Here is a 26,142-nt window from a genome sequence, read left to right as displayed (position 1 = left end):
GTGTGTGCCGGTCACCTGGTGTAGCAGTGAGGAGTGTGTGCCGGTAACTAGGTGTAGCAGTGAGGAGTGTGTGCCGGTCACCTGGTGTAGCAGAGAGGAGTGTGTGCCGGTCACCTGGTGTAGCAGAGAGGAGTGTGTGCCGGTCACCTGGTGTAGCAGAGAGGAGTGTGTGCCGGTCACCAGGTGTAGTAGAGAGGAGTGTGTGCCGGTCACCAGGTGTAGCAGAGAGGAGTGTGTGCCGGTCACCGCTCTGGTCACTGAGTGGCACTGCAGCAGCAGCACAGCAGGCAGGGGAGGTGCAGTCAGAGCCCCATCACGTGATCCGGAGGCTGCGGCAGCGGCTGATAAATCTGAGGGCTGCAGAGCGCTGTGTGTGAGTCCGGGCGCCCCAGGAATCCGCACGGAGCAGCCATGGCGGGGGCCATCATAGAGAACATGAGCACCAAGAAGCTCTGCCTGATGGGGGGCATCCTGCTCGTCTTCCAAGTGCTGGCATTCCTGGTCGGGGGGCTGATCGGTGAGTGGACGCTCCAAAACTTTTCTCCCGGCTCCCCGCTCCCCGGCCTCCGCCGCTTCTCTTAGTAGTTTCCTCGGGGTTTGGTCAGTATGTGGGGGGCAGCAGTCTCTGTACGGGGTGCCCCTAAGTACAGGATGAGAAAGGGTTAACCCGTACTCAGTGCAACTTGGGTAACTTTTTGCACTTTCCGGGCCCTCAGGGGTTAAACAGGGAAGTTAATTTCGGACTTGATAGGGGAACAAAGTGCCCCCCACCCCCCTCCTCCTCTTCTCCCCAAACTCCTCCCTGACCGCCTTTGTTGTCAGCTTTACACCCCAGGAAGGGAGCGCTGCACTCCCAAACTGCTGCAGGTCTGGACGTGGTAAAGGGGGATCCCTGATCCCTGATCCCCGATCCCTGATCCCCGATCCCTCACGGGTCACAGTGATACATTGTATCTTCCCTTTGTTTTCTAAAGTTCTTTCCTGCTCTGACTTGGTCCCTTGAAGTGATAAAACTAAATAATATAATGTAATCACTAAAAAAAATGTAGAATTTACCTTGGATATAAACAGTCATCTAAAAAACAACAAATAAAACCACAGCCCTTCAGGTTTTTAGTTGTAGTAAATACAGGAACAGCTCTGTAGGAAAGACTTTAGCTGCTTCCTCTTTTTTTAGATCAATTCCTGGATTTAGTCAGTAATTGTATTGTAGAAACCTGAAGGTGTGAACCAGCCAAGATTTCAAATCAAAAAAACTTTTTGAGAATACATCCAAAAAAAATTCAAAAAGATTTGGATCTCTGCCTGGATCTCTAGAACCCATCCAAATTATTATTATTATTATTATTATTATTATTATTATTATTATTATTATTATTATTATTATTTTTTTTTTTTCAACAAAGGGAGAGGTGATTAGATGAATTCATCTTGTTTGAGTGTGAAGGTTAAAATTTTTTTTTTTTTTTTTTTTATCTTCTGTATTGTCCTCAATTACTAAGGTAAATAGTGTCCGCCCCAGCCCTTCATCTCAAGGAGAATAGTATCAATTACTGCACTTTACACAGGAAGCCCATTCTCTGTGCTTGGCAACTTTTATTATGTGAAATCCGGAAATTATTTAGCCCGTCCCTGAGGCCTGAACGAGAAAAACAGAGAAAAGGGAGGAATAAAAATCCAGATTAGAACTTTTTTTGTCATTGGAACTTTTTTCTATTTTAACTCTGTGTATGCCATTTAGGTGTAGGGGGCTCCAGCATTTGTGTCCGAGCAATATAATTATATGTCTTTGTATATATATATATATATATATATATATATATAATGTTTTGTTTAGGTTCATTTTATGTACTTGTATTACATCTAATTTAAAAAAAAAATAAAAAAATTAATGCATCAATTTTATCTTAATAATTATTATTATTATTATTGTGGTCTTCCCCTAACTAGTGGCTTTCCAGATGTTTCAAAACTACAATGCTCCCCATGGCCTAACAACATGATGGGTGTTGTAGTTTTGCAGCAGCTGGAGAACCACAAATTTGGTGATTGTCCTATTAGGCCTTGTGTACATGACTGTATGCAATGCCTTTACACCTCTATGATCCCTCACTATCCCTCCTGGTTACTGCATAACCATAAGTAGAGGATAGATTTCTTAAAATCACTGTTTTTAAAGGGAAAATACGATGCACTTTGCAGGCACCAACATGTCGGGTGAAGTCTCTGGGTCCGGTCATAGATATCTGGGCTGTCTTATATGATCTAGTCAGGAGGCTGGTTTTGGTTACTATATTGCTCTATCTATATTTTTAGTCCTTGCATCTGTGCTGTAGGTTTATAGCAGAGCAACCACATCGCTGCTCCAGTGAATTTTTGGAATTTTATTAATTCCGTGAACCCTGTGTTTGCTCCTTTTTTTTTAGATATTTTTGGCTTTATTTTGTTTATAGATATTGTAACAAATTTTGACCTTGGTGTCTGATATCTAGTGTTCTTCATGGACATATCTCTTATTGTGACTTTTTTTTGTGTGCGTGTTACTCTTTTATTTGAATTTTTTTTTTTTTCTTTTTCCAATGTGACCCCCCCCCCCCCCCCCAAAAAAAAAAATCCTCCCCATTGCTCCCCAGGCATAGTGTGCATTGTCTCTGCCGGTGAATCTTGGCTTGTGTGCTCTCTTTTACATAATCCCCTTTTGCATCCGCTGACTTCAGTCTCTTTCTGGTTGGTTTACATCAATGGCAGCGAGAAGGAATTTGGCGCTGGGGGGTTTGGAGAGAGGAGGCAGAATTAAAGTTCGTTTATAACCGGATTGACCCTCCGAGGATAAGGGCAGGAGGTGCAGGAAATGGGCGCTGGATACCTGGGGCTGTTTCCAGGATGAAGGGTTCTTCTTCAGCAATGCTTGGTTACATTCCCAGAACAATCCAGAAGAGTCTCCTAAGTCAGATCAAGCGCTCTCAATCACAGTGTGGAAGGAAGCGCCATTCACTGCCTGGGGCAGAAGGAAGAATTAGAAGCCGCCATCGCCTGCTCCTAGACAAGGGAACAATCGGCTATTTACTGAAAACTTTACTAAAGTGGATTCAGAGGAAGGGGCCGAAGTGCGAGAGGGACACAAGGCTAGTCCTAGTTATAGTGTGCCTGGTGTCTCAAAGGATTTTCTAAAAACCTGCTTGGTTTTGTTACTTTAACCTTTCAGACTGGTTACAAAGTGACATTGGTCTTTACTAGAGATGAGCGAACCTGCAGCATGCTCGAGTCCATCCGAACCGGAACTTTCGGCATTTGATTAGCGGGGGCTGCCGAAGTTGGATAAAGCCCTAAGGCTATGTGGAAATCATGGATATAGTCATTGGCTGTATCCATGTTTTCCAGACAACCTTAGAGCTTTATCCAAGTTCAGCAGCCCCAGCTAATCAAATGCCGAACGTTCGGGTTCGAATGGACTCGAACCCGAACCCGGTTCGCTCATCTCTAGTCTCTACATTTCAGCAGTACACACACAGGGAGGTACTTTCCTTTAAATGTTATGACGAACACAGCACCTACTCCTCTCTATACTAAGCAGTGATATATTGCTGCTGTTAATTATGATAAGCCAGGGGTGATTATATTCAGGAGGTAGCACTGTGTACATACTGTAGTATCAAAATAAGTATTTACTTAAGGGACAGCAGCCCAAAATAATATGGATGAGAGGGAAGCTTGGTTTACCTTTCAGGGACTGGGTGGATCCCCTGGAGGAGGCAGACTGGTTCACATCTTGAAGGCACTCACTATCTCTGGCACATAGAACACAGGAAGTGTAGATCGGGCTTATGTAGTGCTGTCATGTTACTAGAGACTAACATAGTAAGTGTCAGATTAGAGGGAACTGAGACTACTGGTGGCCAAGATTTTAGAGCCTTTTTTTGGAGGTAAAATGTCACCTTTTTTTTTTTTTTTTTTTTTTTTTTTTTTTTCAGAAACAATAGTCCAGGCGATTTTAAGAAACTTAGTAATTGGGTTTATTGAGCAAATATGCCATTATCTGCATTCAAGACTTTCCCCAGGTCCTTACCCCCCTCCCTCCTCTCTCTCATTTACTGCTCATTATCAGAAAATCTCGACTCTTTTACATCAGTCCACACAGTGGGAGCTGCATGAATGCTGTATTCAGAGGTCAGTGCTGACTTCAGAGGAGATAGCACGGGGATGTAGTTGTAAATTAACTCTTTGTTGTCCTGTTTTGGTGCCTCATCTCCCTCCACCCCTCCCCTCTCCATAAGAGAACCATGAAGACGGGGGGGGGGGGGGGGGGGGGGGGGGGGAGCTTCAAACTGCTTTTTCATGATAAAAATGCTTTCTTCAGCTAATATACCCAATTACAAAGTTTCTTAAAATCGCCTGTGCTATTGATTTCTTAAAAAAATTTAAACGGTGACACTTTAAAGGGGTAGTCCACCAAAAAAAAATTTCTTTCAAATCAACTGGTGCCATAAAGTGCCAGAGATTTGTAATTCACTTCTATTAAAAAATCTTAAGTCTTCCAGTACTTATCAGCTGCTGTGTGTCCAGCAGGAAGTGGTGTTTTCTTTCCTGTCTGACCCAGTGCTCTCTGTTGCCTCCTCTGTCCATGTCAGGAACTGTCCAAAGCAGGAGCAAATCCCCATAGAAAACCTCTCCTGCTCTCCAGACTGGAAATAATACAACTTCCTGTTGGGCATACAGCAGCTGATAAGTACTGGAAGGCTTGAGATTTTTTAATAGAAGTAAATTACAAATCTCTGGCACTTCATGGTAGCAGTTGATTTGAAAGAAAAAAAAAATTGGTGGACTACCCCTTTAAAGTTTCTTTTATGGTAAAGTGATTTGCAAATATATTATAATTCACATGGAGGGAAGTGGTTTCTAGTGGCCATTTAAAGCTTTAGTCAACCAATATTTCTATAGAAGTAGTATTGTAATAGTCTTTTATATATAGGAGGCAGTATTAGATTAGTTATATTCTATTACATATAAGCAGTATTATAGTAGTTATATTCTTGTATATATGGAGCAGTATTATAGCAGTCAGTCTTGTGTATATAGGAGACTGTATTATAGAAAGTCTGTGTTCTGCCACATTCTTATGTCTCAACGGCCTTAGGCTACACTGAGTATATGTCTGTGAATGCTAGAGGTAATTCTGAAGCTTTATGTTAAAGATTCCAGCTGTATTACAGAATCTGTGTAGGTGCAGTTCAGTCTTTGTAATTTTTTTAAGGAAACCAATCTGGAGATCAGTCTCTGCACTGTGACTTCCCAATAAAGTATTAGTAGTGGTGAAGCTCTCTCTTCCTGTTATGTTACAAATGTTAGGGCCGTTTCCCTATCTCTAGGTGCCCTGATGATCGGCCGTCATTTCTGAGAATATAGTGTTCCATTCCAGCCAAATGGAAAACCATCTTTGTAACACATGGGCAGCCTCTTCTGCCAGTGCTGCTGCTAGTTATACTTTGTGACTGTCAGCTTTGGCCACTAGGTTGGACACAAGGTACCTGCCTCTAAACAATAGCGTGTTTTACTATGTTAGTACCCTCCCCCCTTCATTCCATATCCTCCTAGTTAATATGTTCTGTATTACTATATTCCATGCTCTACAAACCACACAAGTGACTGTGTAAAGGCTTCACATCCCCCTCTTTGACATGTTCCCCACCCCTGACCCTCCTAGTTCAGACTGTGGTCTCTTATATAACTCATCCCTCATGTTTACCCCAGTGGATCCTGCTGAGCGGAGGGATCTAGCATTTCCACTGCATTAGATCTGTCTCTTTTGAAGTGAAGTCATTCCAGTTTCCTTGAGGAATGCTCTTTCATGTGGAGCGAGGAGCAGGCAGTGCTGACCTGTTTCCTGGGCCTGGCGCACATGTTAGGACCTGCACCTCACTCTTCTCTGCTACACCATCTGAACACGTTCTACATACAGGGACGTTCTTCATATCACTATAATTACTTACTCTTAGATATTTTACTTCGGTGATAATTCCTTCCTAATACAGTAAATTACATTGAATTGCACCTACAGGGTAAGGTGTGGGAGCAGCTAAACCTGGTATCCCACCCTCCCTTTCCAGCCCATACACATGAAGGTTATGTAAGCTGAGCTTTAGGTTTCTGTAAGCAGAGTCCTTACACGGCGGTCCTCATTGGGGTCCAGCACCAACCTGAGTTGACCGCATCATAGATCACCATTGGACCGGGACTCCGTAATACAGATGCAAAACCATGGTCGTTTTACAGTCTTGTAAATCCAGGGTTAGAAAAGACACAGCAACTTTCTTACAAAAAAACAAACAGCGCCGCCCCTCAAGTTGTATGTAGTATTATGATTTAGGTCCTTTCACTTCAATAACTCCTTTATGACCAAGCAGGGATTGAGATTTAAGGTGTCCAGAATTGCACAAACATGGCCTCTTTCTCATATACAATCCTTGCTTCCCAGAATTGGGGAATCTTAAACCCCCTCCACCCGCGTTTACAGTGAATATAGGATTCCTGCTGTGTAACTGAATGGTACGTGTTTATTTTTCCCATACAGCTGCGCAGTGTAAGGAGGCATTGCCCATTGTGCTGGATGTGCCGAGCAGAGCCGCCTGCAAACAGGAGGGGGTAATAGAGCATAAAGCTGGTGGCCCGTACTGGCCAGGCGATTCTGACACCGTATCTGAGCTCTTGACACCCAGGAATTAATTGGTGTAGACAGTCGGTGACCAGGATCTGAAAGGACTTTGTTTTCAGTGCCGGCTTGGGCCGCTTGCCTGTTAAATGCATCCCGGCTGTATTCTGAGCTAAACTGTTGGCAGAACTGTTTTCCCTCGATATTTAAAAGCCCAAAAAAGTTATGAAAAGTCTGTAACTTTATATAACATTCATGGAAGACAGAATCTAAGTGTTCAGGCCCAAATCTTTAGAATAAGCAGAAAGGCGAGTGTCTGGCTGAGTGCTTCTCTCTACGCTCTGAGTGAGTGACCAACATGGTCCCATACACTTGGGCAATAAGCGCTTAGCACACAATTCTCATTTGTTGTAGCGAATGGTCTGGATTTCTTTCTGCTACCTATAAAAGATTTTGACTTCTATTGAAGTGCATCAGCCCTCCTTCTAATATGATGAGGAGGCACGTGTGGGCAGCCAAGGTGTGCAGTATCTGGAAGAAGATTAGATGTTCTCCAGCTCCATAAAGTCTTTGTTTTGTCTCTTCATCCAAAATAAAGCTGATACGTTATGGTTGCATCAAAACGCTCATAATCATGCCTCTGATGAGTGAAAAACTCAGTAAATCGGGGGCTCTATAGGCTGCTCGGGCATACCTTGCCCAGGGTGTTGGGCCTGTGCAGAGTACATGATGCTGTGGGGGGTAATTGTGCTTTATTATGTATAAATGAAACACACCTGTTTGGAGACATAAACAATTGATTTTTGTCTTGTTTCTGAACTAAAAGATTTCGTTCACATCCCAGGCAGTGGGAAATCCATGCAGAAAACTTGAACTATTTCTGGCACATGTTTCACAACCGCTAGAGAATAGTAGATCACTGTGGAGAACAGTCAGGGGTCCCCATTCTGCAAGAGGGATTCTTACAACTTTCCAAAAAAACAACTTATTAACCATAGGTACAGCTTGTTATGGTGGTGGTAGTCACATGACCAATGTTCCATCCAAATGCATATACATAGAACATGGCTATTATCAGGGAAGCTGTCTCATCGGTTGGCGTTCCTCTGTTCCCGGGAGACGTTCTCATCCATCAGGCTACGAAAACCTTTTAGCACTGTGCAAAGTGTTTGCTTTATGTCAGTCATTTAACACCCAGGCCATAAAAGTGCAACTTACTCGGCCATCGCTGTATTGTATGAAGATATAACACATGTAGGGGGAGGCTCCTGCTGGTGACTGTTGTATGCCATAGATCTTGCCATCCTGGGATCAGAGTATTTATCTATTTTATGTTTGAGAAAACAACATGACTTCCTGGGTATCTCCCCTTGGTGTTTCCTAGCATTGCGCTAGTTGTAGTGCAAATTAAGTCTGATTTTGTGTCAGTGACCCCAGACCTGTCAGGCTCCAGCTGTTCCTAAACTACAGCTCCCAGCATGCCAGGTGTCAGGGTAATGCCTTGACTTGTAGTTCTGCAACAGCTGAAGCCTAATTGCCTGAGAATCACTAACCTAGAGGCTTTAATTCCTTGCAGATGTTATCGCATAAGAGTTGTAGTTGTGACACATTGAACACTGCTGTATAGTATGGGAATGGGGAACCTATGGCCCTCCAGATGTTGAAAAACTATAGTTCCCATCATGCCTGGACAGCCAAAGGGAATTGTAGTTTTACAACAGCTGGAGGGCTGTAGGTTCCCCACTCCTGGTATAGTATAATGCCAGCCCATATGGGTTCTAATTCTATTATTTCTTTTGTTCCATCCAGCCCCGAAGCCAACAGCCTCTACCGACTTTCTGGCCGTGAAGTGTGTTGATATACGGAAAGGTCACCACAGCGCCCCCAAATGGCTGCTTCCGTGGGGACCGGATCGCTGTGATAGTATCCGAAGCTTTGAGGAGGCAGCCAGTCGGCTTATTGAAGCCAATGACATCGTATTTGCTGTACACATCCCTTTCCAAAACCAGGAGATGAGTCCTTGGTTCCAGTTCATGCTCATCATCCTGCAGCTGGACATCGCCTTCAAGCTAAATAACTACATCGGTAAGTGGCGCCAGTTTCCATGGGATTGGAGCAAGGCCTGGTCATCGGAACTAGACTTACCAGGGCCAGGATCTCCCTTCCAACTTTGTGGGGTTTTCCTATGTAATATTATGGAGAGTATATGGCAAATAGTGCGAAAAAGGAAAAACATCCAGAGAAAAGGGATCCTGTGGATGGGGAACAACTTCTCACCAAAAGGGATCAGAGGAGGACGTCTAGGATCGTTATGAGGAACAGGAGGACACCGCAGCTGAATACAACACTAGTGTCCACCTAACATGTCCAAACACACAGCTCGCTGCTTGGCACAAAGGGCTATAACAACAAATGACAACCTCCGGCACAGTGTGTGTGTGTGTGTGTGTGTGTGTGAGCGGGCAACAAAGCAGAGATCCCTGGGGGCAAAAATTCTTGATCTGCATGGAGAAACATGGCTGCCTAGTCGGATGGATCTATATGTGTTGAGAAATATGGCCGCCGGTTAACATTGATTGAGATCTGTGTGGAAAAACAAGACCAATTTACATGGATCCAGATTTCTTAGGAGGAATATGGCTGCGTTGTCCAATATCTCTCCGCACCTCTGAATCCATGTGACCAGGCCCCATGTTTCTCCTAAGAATTCTGGATCCATGTTAACCGACAGCCATGTTTCTTCACACAGATCTCAATCCATGTTAACCAGGGGCCATATATCTCCACACAGATCTGAATCCGTGCGACTGAGCAGCCATGTTTCTCCACACAGATCAGGATCCATGGCCGCCGGATTGGTTAACATGGATTGAGATCTGTGTGGAGAAACATGGCCGCCGGTAACAAGGATCCAGATTTGTGTGGAAAAAACGCCAATGGCAGCATGATTTGTTGAACCTTTCCTTTATGGGCACAGTCGGCAGTACAATCCACAAGGGTCATATAGTCATGCATCGGTTCCAGGAATAATAATGGCACGTTTTTCTTGCTTCCCCATATTTCACAGCCCCCTAGATTCTAATCCTATAGACATCTCTGGGATGAGGCAGAACGGGCTGTCCGTGTCTCCTCTAATATGCGGTTACTGTGAGAGGGGATCCTGTCATCTTGGGTCGATCACCATGGTGAATTGTTCTGAAGACCAAAGAGATCCAGTGAGCTACCAGATGGGCTCTTTAATATAGGGGCCATATAGTGTATATACACCGATCACAGGGGGTCCTAGTATCACAGTGGCCCTGTGTTTCAATGCTGTGTGCATTTTGCCTTTGGCCGCCAATAAAGATCCTACAGTGTTTCTCACTCATCTGGCCTATACCGTCTGAATACACAGTCTTGTTTTTTTTAATATATATATCTTATACGGTCTGTAGTATGGCGGGGGATCGTCCTTTGTCACAATATAGAAACCTTTGTCTGTAAAGCAGAATTTTGTGTTTCAGTCATTTGAGCCTCCCGCCTCCGTCCTGTATTGTTTGGCGGCTCTGATTCCAAAAGTAACATCTTTAAATAGAACGCTGCCTCATCTGAAATGACTGGTTCACCAAGGCGGCATTAAATGCAGAGTCTGAGTTATTCTGGATCAGCGCCAACAAAAACAACGCTTCTCCACACAGGGAATTTATGAGCTGCTACCTCAGGTCTGTTCACTCCGCAGACAGAACCTGACTAACAAACCTTCCGGCTCCATAAAGCTTTATCACTGGAGATTAAACCGTTCTGCAGCTTTCTGATTTACTTTTGTTTTTCAGTGCCTCATTATCTTTAAAGATATTGCTTGCTGTCAGTGAATTGATTCTTATTGCTTGCAACGAGGGGTTTAAAACCAGGTTTTATTGGGGTGCTTTAAACCATGCTTGCCTGCTTTGACATGACCCCCACCATTCTGACGGCTTTTGGTCTGACGTGTTGTCCCTACATGAACTGCTTGCTCTGGTAGTCACTGCTGTGGTAGGGATTGGCTGAGCAGGTAGATCCAGCAGGGACAACAACACATTGAAGGAAGAAGCAGGTATGTACATTGTTGGAATTGCAGCGGTGGGGGATCAGGGCTGGCGAGTATTGTTTCACTCTGAGCTAAAAATGAAAAGAAAGTTAAGCCTATTGGAGGAATTTATCAAACCATGTCACTGGATGCAAAAGTGTATGGTTTATGAGGTTGGACATAGGACATTATTGACTTTCTTATCTTATTCCATTTTTTGACTTTACCTTTCAGAGGAAAATGCATTGGTGACTCTCGATGTGGCCATGGCGTACCGGAACGAATTGAACGAACCGTGGACTGAGCTGGCACGTTCCATAGAGCAAAGGAAACTTCAGTGCAAGTTCCAATTAGCTAAGGTAGTAATTTTGGGGCCTATTGTGGTTAAGTAACACGTGATTGCAGAATCAGACTACATGTGGGGTTTGTAGTCTGTTACCATGGAGACCTCTATAATTTTCACAGGCTACTTACACCTCACACTTCTACGTTACAGAAATCCTCTGTACCTAGAACCCCATCAATCAAAACATCTGAAATAGCCTTTCAAACAGGGAGTCTCTAGCAGTTGCAACCTCCATCATACCCTGACAGCCAGCACTCCCAGGGCATGCTGGGAGTTATGTGACAATAGTTAAAGGCTATAGTTTATATCTTCTGTTCCAGTCTGCAGACAACCAAGGCCGTTATTACGAGTGTGACGTCCTGCCCCTCATCGAGCTGGGGAACGTGGCGCATAAATACTACCTGGTAAACATCCGGCTTCCTGTGAACGAGAGGAAGAAAATTAATGTGGGCATTGGGGAGATCAATGACCTGCATTTAGTGGTGAGAAATCTTTTTAATATTCCAAATGAATTCTGCTATGAGCTTTTAAAGGAGAATTAGCCTGAAAAATGAGCGGCCTGAGAAGCCGCAGGATTCATTTTGTTGCGTGTAAAGATCCTCTTATAGCTGAGTGATCGCCTCTTATTCTGCATGTTAGAAATGCAAATAATAACTTATGACATTGTGTCCATAAGGGGGCATCGTTGTCTAGATTGTGATAACTGACCCATAGAGGGCGCTGATCTATTTACATTTATGAATTGTTCCTGGTTTTATATTCAGTAATTGCAATCAAAAACCTGAATGTGTGCATGCACCTTCAGCCGCGCCCTAGACTTGAGGACAAGTGCCCCCCTTTCTCTGATGTCTAAGTCCATTTTCCAATAGGAAGATAGAATCAGAAGCCCATTATCATGTCCATTCTCTTTTCATACAATTCTTTGTCTGAACCTTGTGCAGTTCCTCTTGGATATGTCAGGGATTGTTCCTACACATTTTCACCCTTGTGACGAATGGGTGGCCTAGGGAAATGGTAACTCCTCACTGTCCATTTATTCAAATTTCCAGAAGCAACATGAAATATTGTCTAGAATAGTTTTTAGGAGGAAAACCAATTTACTAAAGCAGACCTAATGGAAGATCCTCCACATGTCCACAGGCCCTATTTCCAAGAATTTGGGGATAAGTATCAGACCGCACCCATCTGACTCCTACTCACCAGAGACAAACCATATGTTGTCTAAGCGTAGTCCTATTATTTAGCGAGCAGAGATGGGGATAGTCTCTTATATTTTGCAGTCTAGGTTCACACTGCATCTTTGCTGTCAGTTATCCGTTTTATGGGGGGGAAAAAGGATGTAGTAGTATGCTGTCTATCCGGATTCATTTTTCATTGACTTGTATTATAAAGTAAAATGGTTCGTACACAAAAATGAGGTTGACTTTTTTTTTTCCCTGTACGTATAAATTACAAATTCAAATTCTGATAGTGAAACAGATGCAAAATGTGGTGTGAACCTAGCCGATACGAGTGTTACTTGTGTTTGGTCCCTTATGTTTTTCTAAAGGCCTAATTTTTATCCATCCTGCTACCGCCTCATCCAGATGTAATATGTCACCTTTCCCTTTCTTATCCAGACAATTTTCCAGAATGGTGGCTTTACCAAAGTGTGGTTTGCTATGAAGACGTTCCTGACGCCGAGCATATTAATCATCATGATCTGGTACTGGAGGAGGATAACCATGATGACGCGGCCTCCAGTCCTGCTGGAAAAGTAAGGCTGTCATTCCTGCCATCTAATCCTAGAGAGCTCTGAATGTGATTAGGGCACAGGTATCAAACTGCGGCCCTTCAGCTGTTGCAAAACTACATTTCCCATCATACCTGGACAGCCAAGAACTAGGCTTCAGCTGTCCAGACATGATGGGAATTGTAGTGTTGCAAAAGCTACAGGGTCAACACCTATGCTCTAGAGTAATTATAGGAGTAGAGTGCTTAAAGAAGAGGTCCGGCGAAAATTTTTATTAAAGTATTGTATTGCCCCCCCCTCCCCCCCCCCCCCCCCCCCAAAAAAAAAAAGTTATACAAATCACTAATATACACTTATTATGGGAAATGCATATAAAGTGCTTTTTTCCCCTGCACTTACTACTGCATCAAGGCTTCACTTCCTGGATAACATTGTGATGTCACGACCTGACTCCCAGAGCTGTGGGGGCTGTGGCTGCTGGAGAGGATGGCAGGGAGACACTGAGGGACACAGGGCACTGGAGGGACACTGAGCATCCCTCTGCCATCATCCTCTCCAGCAGCCACAGCCTGCACAGCTCTGGGAGTTGGGTTGTGACATCACCATGTTATCCAGGAAGTGACATCACCATGTTATCCAGGAAGTGACATCACCATGTTATCCAGGAAGTGAAGCCTTGATGCAGTAGTAAGTGCAGAGAAAAAAGCACTTTATAAGCATTTCCCATAAGAAGTGTATATTGGGGATTTGTATAACTTTTGGAGGGCAATACAATACTTTAATAAAAGTTTTCGCCGGACTTCTCCTTTAAAACAAAAAAAAGCCCTCATTGCCATGTATACATGTATGTACAATAGGAACTGTGTGTTATGACGAATGCAACTTCCTGTCCATATAGAGTAAAATACCATCTTACATTGGTTTCCCTAGAGTTATCTTTGCACTCGGTATCTCCATGACCTTCATTAACATTCCCGTTGAATGGTTCTCCATTGGATATAACTGGACTTGGATGCTGCTGTTCGGAGATATCCGCCAAGGCATCTTCTACGTGATGCTGCTGTCGTTCTGGATCATCTTCTGTGGTGAACACATGATGGTATGCCTTGCAGAAAGTCTTATTATTGGACTGTCGCCATTCTTGGTGGGGTGTATGAGAGGCTTACTCGAGCTCTTGTCTTTAGGACCAGTCTGAAAGGAACCGTATATCTGTCTACTGGAAGCAGGTTGTGCCCATCGCCTTTGGCTCATGTTGTCTCTTCATTTTCGATATGTGTGAAAGGTAAAGGCTCATCATGAATCGCCTAGAGATCATCACTGCCTTTAGGAGGGGTTCACAGGATACCAGTTTACAAAAATTTAGTCTGAGTAGTATACAAATTCTCCTTTACTATACTATGTTGGCCAAACCACCACCTCCTTAATTTAGTCACCCACCTGTAGAAAACTGTTTGGTTTTTTTTTTGTCCCTCTATTCAGAACATGCTGCTGGTTAGCTAGAGAGGTTCCTTGGACCTGAATTTACAACAGATTCTCATTGAGGAGACCAAGCTGGTAAATGGAGAATTACTTTTTGAACCATGAAGCATTACTTTAAAACGGGGATGAGAAACCTTGGCTCTCCAGCTGTATCAAAACTACAATTCCCATCATGCCTGGACAGCAACAGCGAAGCTTTTGCTGTCCAGGCATGATGGGAATTGTAGTTTTGCAACAGCTGGTAGGCCAAAGGTTCCCCATCCCTGTCTTAAAATCTCTTCTAGACTCTTCCTCCACCAGTTAGTACGATTTTACCCCTACAGGTGCAAGACAATATGCATATTCCTTTTCCTATGAAGCCACCATTCTCTTCAGCAGTGTCCGTATCCTCTTATTTTGGTTTCAAATAGTTTCCCTTTAAGTTATCAGCAGGTTAGAAGCATCTAACCTGCTGATTATATCCCTATAGCGCACGGGGCGCTAAGGATGAAGGTACTTTAATCCTCACTGCCAATTTTGTGTAGTGTTTGGCCTAATCTATATAATGAATATTCATTAGGTCGGTGTGCTGAGTCATAGTCCCGCCTCCAGTGCACCAAACTGCCTCATTAGCATATAGATACCTTCATCCTCAGCACCCCATGGACTTTAGGGACAGGTAAGCAGGTTAGATGCTTCTTTATATTGAGATTTGTCAAATGTAAGAAGACTTGTGACTATACAAAATTGGTAAATTGAGTAAAAATATAAATTTTATTTTGAACATTTTTATTGATTTTTGTTGGGACATCTGTTGTCTTTATGTTTGATTCTCCTGATTTGTTGCTTGTATTACCACAGGGGAGTGCAGCTGAAGAACCCGTTCTATAGCATTTGGACCACAGATGTTGGCGCAGAGCTTGCTGTATCCTTTTTATGTGGTCTTTTTAAGGTTTCTAACCCTGATATTGGTTGCAAGTTAAAGTGACAACCCTTTATGTGATCATGCACTGAGACTGCAGCTCTAGAAGACTTGATGTGGCCTGGTTGTATATTTATGTAATGGGCTTCATAATGCCCATCCATGTGGCCCCTGGCTGTGTAAGCCCACTGTAGACCCTGGTATTTGCCCACATCTGCCATGTCGCTGAGCACTTACTATGCCCCTGTTCTCATCCAGAGACCACATATTTGACGTTGCCCTGTAATCCTTGATTCTATAAGGGGTTAAGAAAACCATTACCTCCTGTGACGCTTCTCCAGGGGGATGTGGACATCACTGATGCTCCCGGGGGCCAAGGAGAAGTGACAAGTCCGCAGCTAAATTCATACAAGTGTGAAAAACACGGTTAATAATTTATTCCCGTTCATCTCACATGCAGGAACACTGATTTCATGTCAACTTCTTGAGCATTAGAATACTGAGGAGCAAAGAGAAGGGGGGCCGTGGTAATGAGGATAAATGCAGCCTGGGTAGTTATAGGGGGCTGGAGGACCCTCTGCCATGTAGGAGGGCAGCACCGCTATAAAGGGCATTAAAAAGGAACCCTAAAGTTTTTTTTTACATTGGTTGGCCTAGTAGCTGCAAGCATTACCCCTAGACTGTAAGCTCTTGTGTCCAGCTAAGTGATCCAGTTGTATCCGCTGTATACAATTCTCTGAGCCAACCAGACTGGGCTCCAGACCTGAGTGGTGATACAATTTAAGGGTGGGTTCGCACTACGGAATCCACGAGGATAAGTTCTGGTGGATTTCGTTTAAAGGAGAAGTCCAGCGAAAATTTTTATTAAAGTATTGTATCGCCCCCCCAAAAGTTAAAATCACCAATATACACTTATTTTGGGAAATGCTTATAAAGTGCTTTTCCCCCTGCATTTAATACTGCATCAAGGCTTCACTTCCTGGATAAAATGGTGATGTCACGACCCGACTCCCAGAGCTGTGCGGGCTGTGGCTGCTGAAGAGGGTGATGGCAGAGAGATGCTCAGTATCCCTCCAGTGCTCTGTGTCCCTCAGTGTCCCCCTGCCATCATCCTCCCAGCAGCCACAGCCCACACAGCTCCGGGACTCGGGTTGTGACATCACCATGTTATCCAGGAAGTGACATCACCATGTTATCCAGGAAGTGAAGCCTTGATGCAGTAGTAAGTGCAGGGAAAAAAGAACTTTATAAGCATTTGCCGTAATAAGTGTATATTGGTGATTTGTATAACTTTTGGGGGGCAATACAATACTGTAATAAAAATTTTCGCTGGACTTTAACATAAGGGGCAATAGACCAAGGTCAGATTCACACGTTCCCTATATACGGTCTGTGCACGGACTGTATGCTACAGAAGAGATTATTGGAACTCCAGGCATTACTCATTATGATGCAGAGAGCCCTAAAAAAGTAAAATTTCTGCTTTACTGTACTGACACAGCTGACAAGTGTCGTATTTTTTGTTTTTGTCCTCTGAGACTCCATACTTTGGTGTCTTGCCCTGATGCAATGCAGACCGCGTGTTGTGCGCACATGTCCTGACTCATCACAGGATCCACAATTAGTCATTGACCAAACCTTTTCCTTAATGGATGTTCCCAGATGGCTTTCATTATAGTGGCTGGAATCTGCGCCTGCCTGTACTTCTTATTCCTGTGTTTTATGGTGTATCAGGTCTTCAAGAACATCAGCGGGAAGCAGACCAGTTTACCAGCAATGAGCAAGGCCCGCAGGCTGCATTATGAGGTGAGCGACATCGGGGTCTCATGCACATGACGACTGTCTGAGGAAAAGCAAGAGCGTGCAATTACAAGGGAGAAACACGTAGGACCGACCTCTGTGGTTGGAGTGATGCTGCAATATCCTCAAGTGACCTTAATGTGGACGCTGTGTGGACACACACCCAAAGCAAACATGGATTGGCCAGGAATGAACAACGCACTGTGTGGATCTGTGAAGGCGCTTTTGTAGCTGTTTTGCACTCTGATTAAAAGATGAGGACCCCCCCTGTTAATACAGAATTCCCAAACAGGATGTATGAAAATGGGGTTCACAGCATGTATGGGCGTCTGCTTCTTGTTCCTAAAGGGGTTTTTCAGGACTGGAGAAACATGGCTGCTTTCTGGCAAGTGTTCCACCCCTGTCCTTCAGGTTGTGTGTGGTATTGCAGCTCGGTTCCATTTGCCTCAATGGAGCTGACCTGCAGTACCACACACAAACTGAGAGGCGCTGTTTCTAGAAGAACGGCTAGCCCAGTGATGGCTAACCTTGACACTCCTGCTGTTACAAAACTATGATTCCCATCATGCCTAAACAACCAAAGATATGGCTTTGGCTGCCCAGGCATCATGGGAATTGTAGTTTAACAACAGCTGGAGTGTCAAGGTTAGCCATCACTGGGCTAGTCGGACCCCCTGTGTTTAGCTTGTTACCATCTTTATCATGCTACACACTTGAGGTCTTGTTTTTTTTTTTTCTCCATTCACACTTGTGTTTCCCCCCTCACAGGGGCTGATATTTAGATTCAAGTTCTTGATGATCATCACCCTGGCCTGTGCCGCGCTGACCACGGTCTTCTTCATCACCACCCAGGTCAGTGACTGTGATCACTTACATGATGCGTCCTCTATATGACACACACTATAGAGGACTGTCCACCAACAGTCCGTTGGATGAGATCACATATACGTGTATTCTCAGCTTGGCTGAGCATGCATGTGTTCTGAATAGGGTAAGCTGCTGCCAGACACTTCTGATCATATGAAGAACCTGTGGACACTGACTGCCCCCACATTGTCAGTACAGTAGCCCAAAGATTTACAGTGTCTGAACTAACTGCATCATAAATGCTGATGCCAGGAGCTCTGTGGGCTGTTCCATAGCACATTGGGGGAGATTTATCCAACATGGTGTAAAGTGAAACTGGCTCTGTTGCCCCTAGCAACCAATCAGATTCCACTTTTCAATCCTCACAAGCTCTTTGGAAAATGAAAGGTGGAATCTGATTGGTTGCTAGGGGCAACTGAGCCAGTTTCACTTTACACCATGTTGGATAAATTTCACATGTGACGCTTTCTATCGGACTCCACTGAATAAGTTATTTCATTCTCAGGTGTCGGAAGGGAACTGGAAATGGGACGACTACAACATTGAGCTGAACAGCGCCTTCTTCACCGGCATTTATGGCATGTGGAACCTGTATGTCTTCGCTCTCATGTTCCTGTACGCACCGTCCCACAAGAACTACGGAGATGACCAAACAAATGGTAAGGGGTGAAGTGCAATGTCATAGGGGCTCAGTATCCGCCAGGAAAAACCTTTTATATGACAGGATACAAAACTGTTTTGCAGCAAGTCAAAAAGCAACTCTGCAAATAGTTGTGATGTGTGTAAAATAAAAAAAATCTTGTATGGTTCCCAACAGGCTGTCCCAGAGAAACTGCAGGCTTGTGGTAGCATGTCGGGCTACTAGCTGCCTCCTCTAATGGGACTTTTTTATTACAGACTTGTAAATTACTTCTATAAAAGAAATAGTACTGTCTGGAAGACCATGTATTCTTTCCAGTCTGACACAGTGCTCTCTGCTGCCACCTCTGTCCATGTCAGGAACTGTCCAGAGCAGGAGAGGCTTTTTATGGGGATTTGCTGCTGCTCTGGACAGTTCTGACATGGACAGAGGTGACAGCAGAGAGCACTGTGTCAGACGGAAAAGAATACATTTTTGTAAATACAGGTTTGTAAATTACTTCTGATATCCCTTAAAGGAGAGGTCCTGCGAAAATTTTTATTATTGTATTGCCCCCCCCAAAAAAAAAAGTTACACAAATCCCAAATATACACTTATTATGGGAAATGCTTATAAAGTGTTTTTTCTCTCATCGCCCTATGACGGCACCCCTGGATAGGACCACCTCCTACTCCTATTGGACAGGAAACAGGACCACTGGACCATAAAAGAAGCAAAACGCCCCACCAGCACCAGTTACTGTTTCCTGTCCCATAGGGCAGGATTACTCAGGATTCACTCCTGGACCTAAGAAGACGAGACTGGGGATCCCCGGTGTAGACTCACACTCACCGGCTTCCCGGACTGCGTAAGGCATCTTGAGCTGCAGTCCAGTCTGGTGGTCGCCCCAACACCTCCTGAAGAGGATCCCCGCTGCTCCCTTGGCCCCTCTGGACGCCGGCTGCTGCTGTGTCTGCTCGCTCCTCCCGGCCGTAGCGTGCGCGCTGGCGGGGGAGGGGCGCGGACTGATGACGCGGCCGGGGGGAAGTCCGGAGGCGGGACTATCTGCAGGCCGTGTTCGGCAGCGTCCGGGCTGCGGCCTGTCAAGGGGGGATTACGTCCAGCAGCGGGAGGGTGTGCCGCATCAGCGCCGCGGCGGGGGGCGGAGCCAGCCGGTCTCCGGCGTTTTTGGGCGCCAAATTTAAAGAGCTGCAGAGCACCAGGAGGTGTGCTCTGCACTAAGCAGCTGGATATCCCTTCTGCTTCTGTTGCTGCCGCTACCTGCTGCTGCACTTCTGAACTTCCAATTGAGTAAAAATGGAAGCTCAGGGTGCTGATCCTAAAGGAACCACACAGACAGAATCCACTTCGGTATGTGGGGTAAGAGGGGTTTCCCCTGGAGATGTTTTTGTGTGTATCTCTTTGCTAAGGTGTGTTATATATTTCCATAATGTCAGCAGGAAGAAAGTGCTAGAAAGGAAAAGGAGAAACAAAGGAGTAGAGATTGCCCTATCTGTAAAAAACACCTAAGCTCATCATATAATAAAGCGTTATGTGGTGGATGTATGAACCGTGTTCTTGAAGATCAAGGTCCTTCTTTCATGAGAAATATAAGGGACATGATCAGACAAGAGATTAGGGTATGTGCTTTGAATGTTGTTCTCTTTCCTACCAAAAATTGTTTTCTTTTTTCATAAAAATATTTTTTCTATATATACCTTGTTTCAGACCTCATTACCCTCTAAACCTACAACCTCTGAGACTGTGGCTCCTCCAGCTCCGATAGCTATACCTTCAACAGCTCCTACTGAGTCCTCGCTGGTTGAATTACCTGGTCCTAGTAGACCAGCTCCCCTCCCTCCACCTATTGAGGAGGATCAGGAGCAGAGTTCGGTGCTTGAGGAGCCTGGAGAGATAGCCTCTGAGGGTGAAAACGAAGGAGAGGAGTCATCTTCCCCTCTTCTGACTGTTGAATACATAGACTCCTTGGTTAAAGCTGTACGCTGCACAATGGAGATAGAAGAGACCCCTCAGCTCAAATCGGTGCAGGACCGGATGTTTGAAGGCCTAGCTCCTAAGAAACGACCCGTGTTTCCAGTGCACCAGAGCATTAAACATCTCATATCAAATGAGTGGTCCAAACCAGATCGAAAATTTTTCATACCTCAAGCCGTAAGTGGGGGTTGTTTTCTTCGCTCCTGGTGTTTTTTTCTTACTTAGAAATTGATTGACTGTACACATATATGTTTATATTCTTTTCACTACAGTATAAAAGAAAGTATCCTTTCAGTCACGAAGACGCAGAATACTGGGAGAGTGCCCCTATGATCGATCCACCAGTGGCTAAGATCTCTAAGAAAAATGCCCTTCCATTCGAGGACTCGGCTACTATGAAGGACCCGATGGACAAAAGGGCTGAGGTTTACCTTAGAAAAAATTGGGAAGCTTCTACCGCAACCTTTAAACCTCTCATAGCTACTACCTCGGTGGCCAGATCTCTACAGATCTGGATGTCTGAACTAAAAGACAAAGTCTATGAGGGTAACCCTGAACAAGACTTTGCTACTGCTTTTAGCACCATTGAAAATGCAGTGTCTTTCATTTCGGAGGCCTCAGCAGATGCTTTAAAACTTTCAGCCCGTTCTGCAGCATTGTCCAACTCTGCCCGAAGAACTTTATGGCTCAAAGAATGGAAAGGAGACACAACATCTAAGACAAGACTATGTGGAGTACCTTGTGAAGGAAAATTCCTCTTCGGCTCCGCTCTAGACGTGGTCTTGGAAAAAGCATCAGACAGAAAGAAAGGATTTCCCCTCATTCAACAACAACAGCAGAATAGATCTTTCAGGGGCCGAGGTAGGAAGCCCAGAGGGGGATCCTCTACTTCTAGAAGGGATTGGAGGCCTACGAAAAAGGGGAAGGGGTTCCTCTTTCCTAGTACCGAGACCAAGAAACCCTCACAATGACGCGAGGTCCCGGTGGGGGGGCGATTGTCTTTTCACTTCTCTAATTGGTGTAACATTTCTGGTAGCACCTTTGTTTTGGAGACAATAAAATCTGGTTTAAAGATCTCTTTTTCGTCCTCCCCAGGGAATAGATTTGTGTGTACTGACTTATCCTCTGATCCTGAGAAACAAGTTGCCTTAGTCTCAGAAGTCCACTCATTAATAAGTAAAAGAGTTTTGATTCCGGTCCCTTCAGACCAGATAGCAGCAGGATTTTATTCTACCTTATTTTTGGTGAAGAAACCAAATGGCTCTTTCAGAACTATAATCAACCTAAAACCACTCAATAGAGTTCTTACTTACGAGAAATTCAGAATGGAATCAATACCCTCTACCATTCTGAACCTCTCGGAGAACTGTTACATGGCCACACTGGATCTTAGGGATGCTTACTACCATGTCCCAATACATCCAGATCACCAGCGATTCCTAAGAGTGGCGGTTAAGATGGATAAGGATATTCAGCATTTTCAATATTCTGCCATGCCCTTTGGCATATCTCAGGCCCCTAGGGTATTTACAAAGATCATGGCGGAAGTAATGGCCCATGTCAGAGAGAAAGATATTATTATCATCCCCTACTTGGATGATTTTCTCCTAGTGAATAATTCTCCGTCCATTCTAGAAGATAACATCCACTGTGTAGAATCTATCTTCACATCTTTGGGGTGGGAAGTAAATGATGAAAAGTCTAATAAAGTACCAACACAGAAATGTAAATTCCTGGGCATCTGCCTGGACTCTATCTCCCAACGATTCTTTCTTCCAGACAATAAGATCTCCCAGATTATGGCCAGAACTAAGGATTTGATTTCCCAACCTCTCACTACCTTCAGATCGGCTATGTCCCTTTTAGGATTATTCACTTCGTCTATCCAAGCTGTACCCTGGGCTCAATACCATTCTAGACGTTTTCAGGCCCAGATATTATCCGAATGGGATGGACTTGTGGATTCCCTAGACTCCCCTTTTTCTCTTTCTCCACAGAGTCTGAGATCCCTTTCATGGTGGACGGTGGAGGAACACCTCAACAAGGGTCTCCCATGGAAACTACACGACGTAATTACAGTCACAACAGATGCCAGTCCTCAAGGATGGGGAGCTCACCTGGACTCCCTCTTGCTACAAGGACTATGGACTCCAGAAGAGGCAAAGGACTCTCAGAATATACGAGAATTAAGAGCCATTTTTCTATCTTTAGCTCAGGCCCTTCCCCAGCTACAAGGCAGAAATGTAAGGGTAATGACAGACAATGCCTCAGCAGTTGCCTATATCAACCATCAAGGAGGCTCAAAATCCCCAGAACTGATGAGGATATCTCACCACATATTCCGACTTGCAGAACCTCATTTCTTGTCCCTCACAGCACTCCATCTAAAAGGGATAGACAATTACAAAGCAGACTACCTGAGCCGCAATCAACTTCACCAGGGAGAATGGGAACTGTCACAAGAGGTTTTCCTTCAGATTTGCAGACTTTGGGGTTACCCCAAGACAGACCTTTTTGCAACTCGGGCCAACAGGAAGGTTCAGGAATTCTTTTCACTATGCCCAGAGGACAAACCTACAGCCTTGGATGCCCTAGCCCAGAAATGGGAAGGGGGTCTCCTTTATGCCTTTCCCCCCATCAGAATGTTACCTCGAGTCATCCAGAAGATCAGGGAGGACAGAGCTCATCTTATTCTGATTGCACCCTTCTGGCCAAGGAGGGTGTGGTTTTCCTGGTTGAGAAGGATGTCAATCTCAGAACCATGGATTCTTCCAGAGAGGGGGGATCTTCTCAGCCAGGGACCAGTCTTCCATCCTACAGCCGGGAGACTCCATCTGACAGCCTGGCATGTGAAAGGCAGCTTCTAATAGATAGGGGCATTTCCACAAGTGTTATTTCTACCCTCCTGGCAAGCCGAAAGAGAGTTACTTCTGCCATATATCTCAGAACATGGAAAGCCTTCGTTAGATTTGTTAACCAGCCCATTAATGTGCTTAGTCCTCCTAATATTCCATTAGTGTTAGACTTCCTACAGGAGGGCCTCAAGAAGGGACTCAGACCCAGCACAATTAAAGTTCAGATCTCTGCTCTAAGTGCCTTGTTTGATTTTAAGCTGGCAGACCACCCCTGGATCAGTAGGTTTACCAGGGCTGCAAGTAGACTATGTCCAACCATCAAATCTAGACTTCCCCCTTGGGATCTCAACATAGTACTCTCTGGCCTCACCATGTCTCCATTTGAACCTATGGATAGTTGTAGCATTAAGTTTCTTTCCTTAAAATTAGCATTTCTATTAGCCATAACATCTGCCAGGAGAGTAAGCGAAATTCGGGCCTTCTCTATCAACTCACCCTATCTGTCGGTTAGGGACGATAGAGTCATCCTCTCTCCTGACCCTGCATTTCTACCAAAAGTAGTGTCCGACTTTCATAGATCACAAGAAGTGATTCTTCCCTCTTTCTGTGATAATCCTTCCAATGACAGAGAGGCTTCTTTTCATACACTAGATGTTAGACGCATCCTCCTCTACTATCTAGAAACCACAAGGGAGTGGAGACGTAGTGACAATCTTCTTATATCTTTTCAGGGGAAGAATAGAGGGAAGGCTGCCACTTCCCAGACTATCGCCAGATGGGTAAAGCTTACTATAGGTGAATGCTACAAGATCAGTGGGAAGAATATTCCAACTGGGTTTGGGGCTCACTCCTCCAGGGCCGTAGCTACTTCTTGGGCTGAGAGAGCTTCTGTCCCTATAGACCAGATTTGCAGGACTGCCACATGGAGTACTCCCCATACTTTCTTTAAACACTACAGATTGCAGTTATCTTCTACAGAGGATTTAACCTTCGGCCGTAGAGTTTTACAGGCAGTAGTCCCTCCCTAGGCGGGTTATTCCTAGTCCAATCTCCAGGGGTGCCGTCATAGGGCGATGAGAGAAAATATAAATTACTAACCGGTAATTACTTTTCTTTGAGCCCATGACGGCACCCCGCCTAATACCCACCCAAAAAAAAAAAAAAAAAAAAAAAAAAAATATATATGTATATATATATTATGAATGTATATAGAAATAGATAATTTATAGTATATGGAAAGAATATACTAGAAGACAAATGTATATATGTATATTTTGCTGTTTGTTGTCTTCATAAACTTTGCTCCTAGGTACCTTGCTGAGAACTGGTGCTGGTGGGGCGTTTTGCTTCTTTTATGGTCCAGTGGTCCTGTTTCCTGTCCAATAGGAGTAGGAGGTGGTCCTATCCAGGGGTGCCGTCATGAGCTCAAAGAAAAGTAATTACCGGTTAGTAATTTATATTTTCCCTGCACTTACTACTGCATCAAGGCTTCACTTCCTGGATAACATGGTGATGTCACTTCCTGGATAACATGCTGATGTCACAACCAGACTCCCAAAGCTGTGCGGGCTGAGGCTCCTGGAGAGGATGATGGCAGGGGGACACTGAGCGTCCCTCTGCCATCATCCTCTCCAGCAGCCACAGCCCGCACAGCTTTGGGAGTTGGGTCGTGACATCACCATAGTTATCCAGGAAGTGACACCATTGTTATCCAAGAAGTGACATCACCATTTTTATCCAGGAAGTGAGATCACCATGTTATCCAGGAAGTGAAGCCTTGATGTAGTAGTAAGTGCAAAAAAAGGAATTTATAAGCATTTCCTGTAATAAGTCTATATTGGGGATTTGTATAACTTTGTATAACACTCAGTGCTGGAAGACATTCGGAGAGGGAAGGAGGAGGTATGCATGCTGCAGCTTGGCACAGTCTGTATGCTTCGCTGTCTTGAAAAGTTATGAAATCAGGTTTTCCTTCTAAGTGACGGGTATCATCTGTTTTTATGATCTGCCCATGTCTGCAGCACATCCCTTACCCATCCCTCCGCTGTTGCTTTTCCCACAGGTGGAGCCGGCATGAGCAGCGCTGAGGAGCTTCAGCTGACCACCACAATCACACATGCGGATGGACCCACAGAACTCTACCGGTTGGCAGGCAAAGAGGCGCAGGAATAACCCTGGTGTGGACGGGCGGGCTCCATGTAGACATTTTAGTTCCAATATCCCACTATTAAAATGTTACATCTTATAGCCCCCCTTACATTTCTCCTATTTATAGCTGGATTTCTCGCTTAGAGGAGTGGCAGAACTATTATTGTAATGTAGCCTTTTTTTTTTTTTTTTTATAAATCTATATATATGAGGTTGGTGCGGAGTGCTCACTTACACTGGTGGATTTACTACTATTTTTATTTTTGTTGCTGCTGAATTTGTCCATCAGACCCCAGTATTGCATTTGCTCTTGTTTATTTTTTATTTTATTTTTTTAATAAAGGAGCAATTCACTGGGAACATTACTCACGATTTTACAAGCGTATACTGCCTCGTGTTCATAAGCAATATCTGATAAGCAATAAAACAACATTCTTTTTGTATCTTTCGTGTGTTTCTGTCTGATAGTAAGAAAGGGGCCTTTTCATGCGGAAACAGCGCCTCCCTGGAGCATAGGCTGTGTCTGGTATTGCAGTTCTGCCCATTCAAGAGAATTTTTCAATACTGGACACTGCCATTGTAAAAAGTGGTGCTGTTATAATGTCCAAAAACATACACTCTCTGAATACACATTTAGGAATATATCACAAATTATGTAGAAAAGCTGCCAATTACTCAAATTTGTAACAGTGTTTTGTCAAAACTATAA

At 44.3% G+C, this 26,142-nt stretch overlaps 1 protein-coding gene across 1 annotated transcript; it reads left to right on the top strand.

The window, feature by feature from the left end:
• Positions 1 to 313: 313 nt before the first annotated feature.
• Positions 314 to 25,876, top strand: LOC138798821 (protein wntless homolog A-like). Its single transcript, XM_069979427.1, has 12 exons — positions 314 to 517; positions 8,456 to 8,731; positions 10,926 to 11,050; positions 11,358 to 11,519; positions 12,657 to 12,793; positions 13,700 to 13,868; positions 13,954 to 14,051; positions 15,089 to 15,152; positions 16,812 to 16,955; positions 17,718 to 17,801; positions 18,322 to 18,475; positions 25,348 to 25,876. The coding sequence occupies exons 1-12, from the start codon at positions 412 to 414 to the stop codon at positions 25,455 to 25,457; spliced, it is 1,629 nt and encodes a 542-aa protein (XP_069835528.1). The 5' UTR covers positions 314 to 411; the 3' UTR covers positions 25,458 to 25,876.
• Positions 25,877 to 26,142: the final 266 nt, after the last annotated feature.

Source organism: Dendropsophus ebraccatus, chromosome 8 (assembly GCF_027789765.1).
Source record: "Dendropsophus ebraccatus isolate aDenEbr1 chromosome 8, aDenEbr1.pat, whole genome shotgun sequence".
NCBI classification, from domain to species: Eukaryota; Metazoa; Chordata; class Amphibia; order Anura; family Hylidae; genus Dendropsophus; species Dendropsophus ebraccatus.
This window is presented reverse-complemented; position numbering and strand designations above follow the sequence as displayed.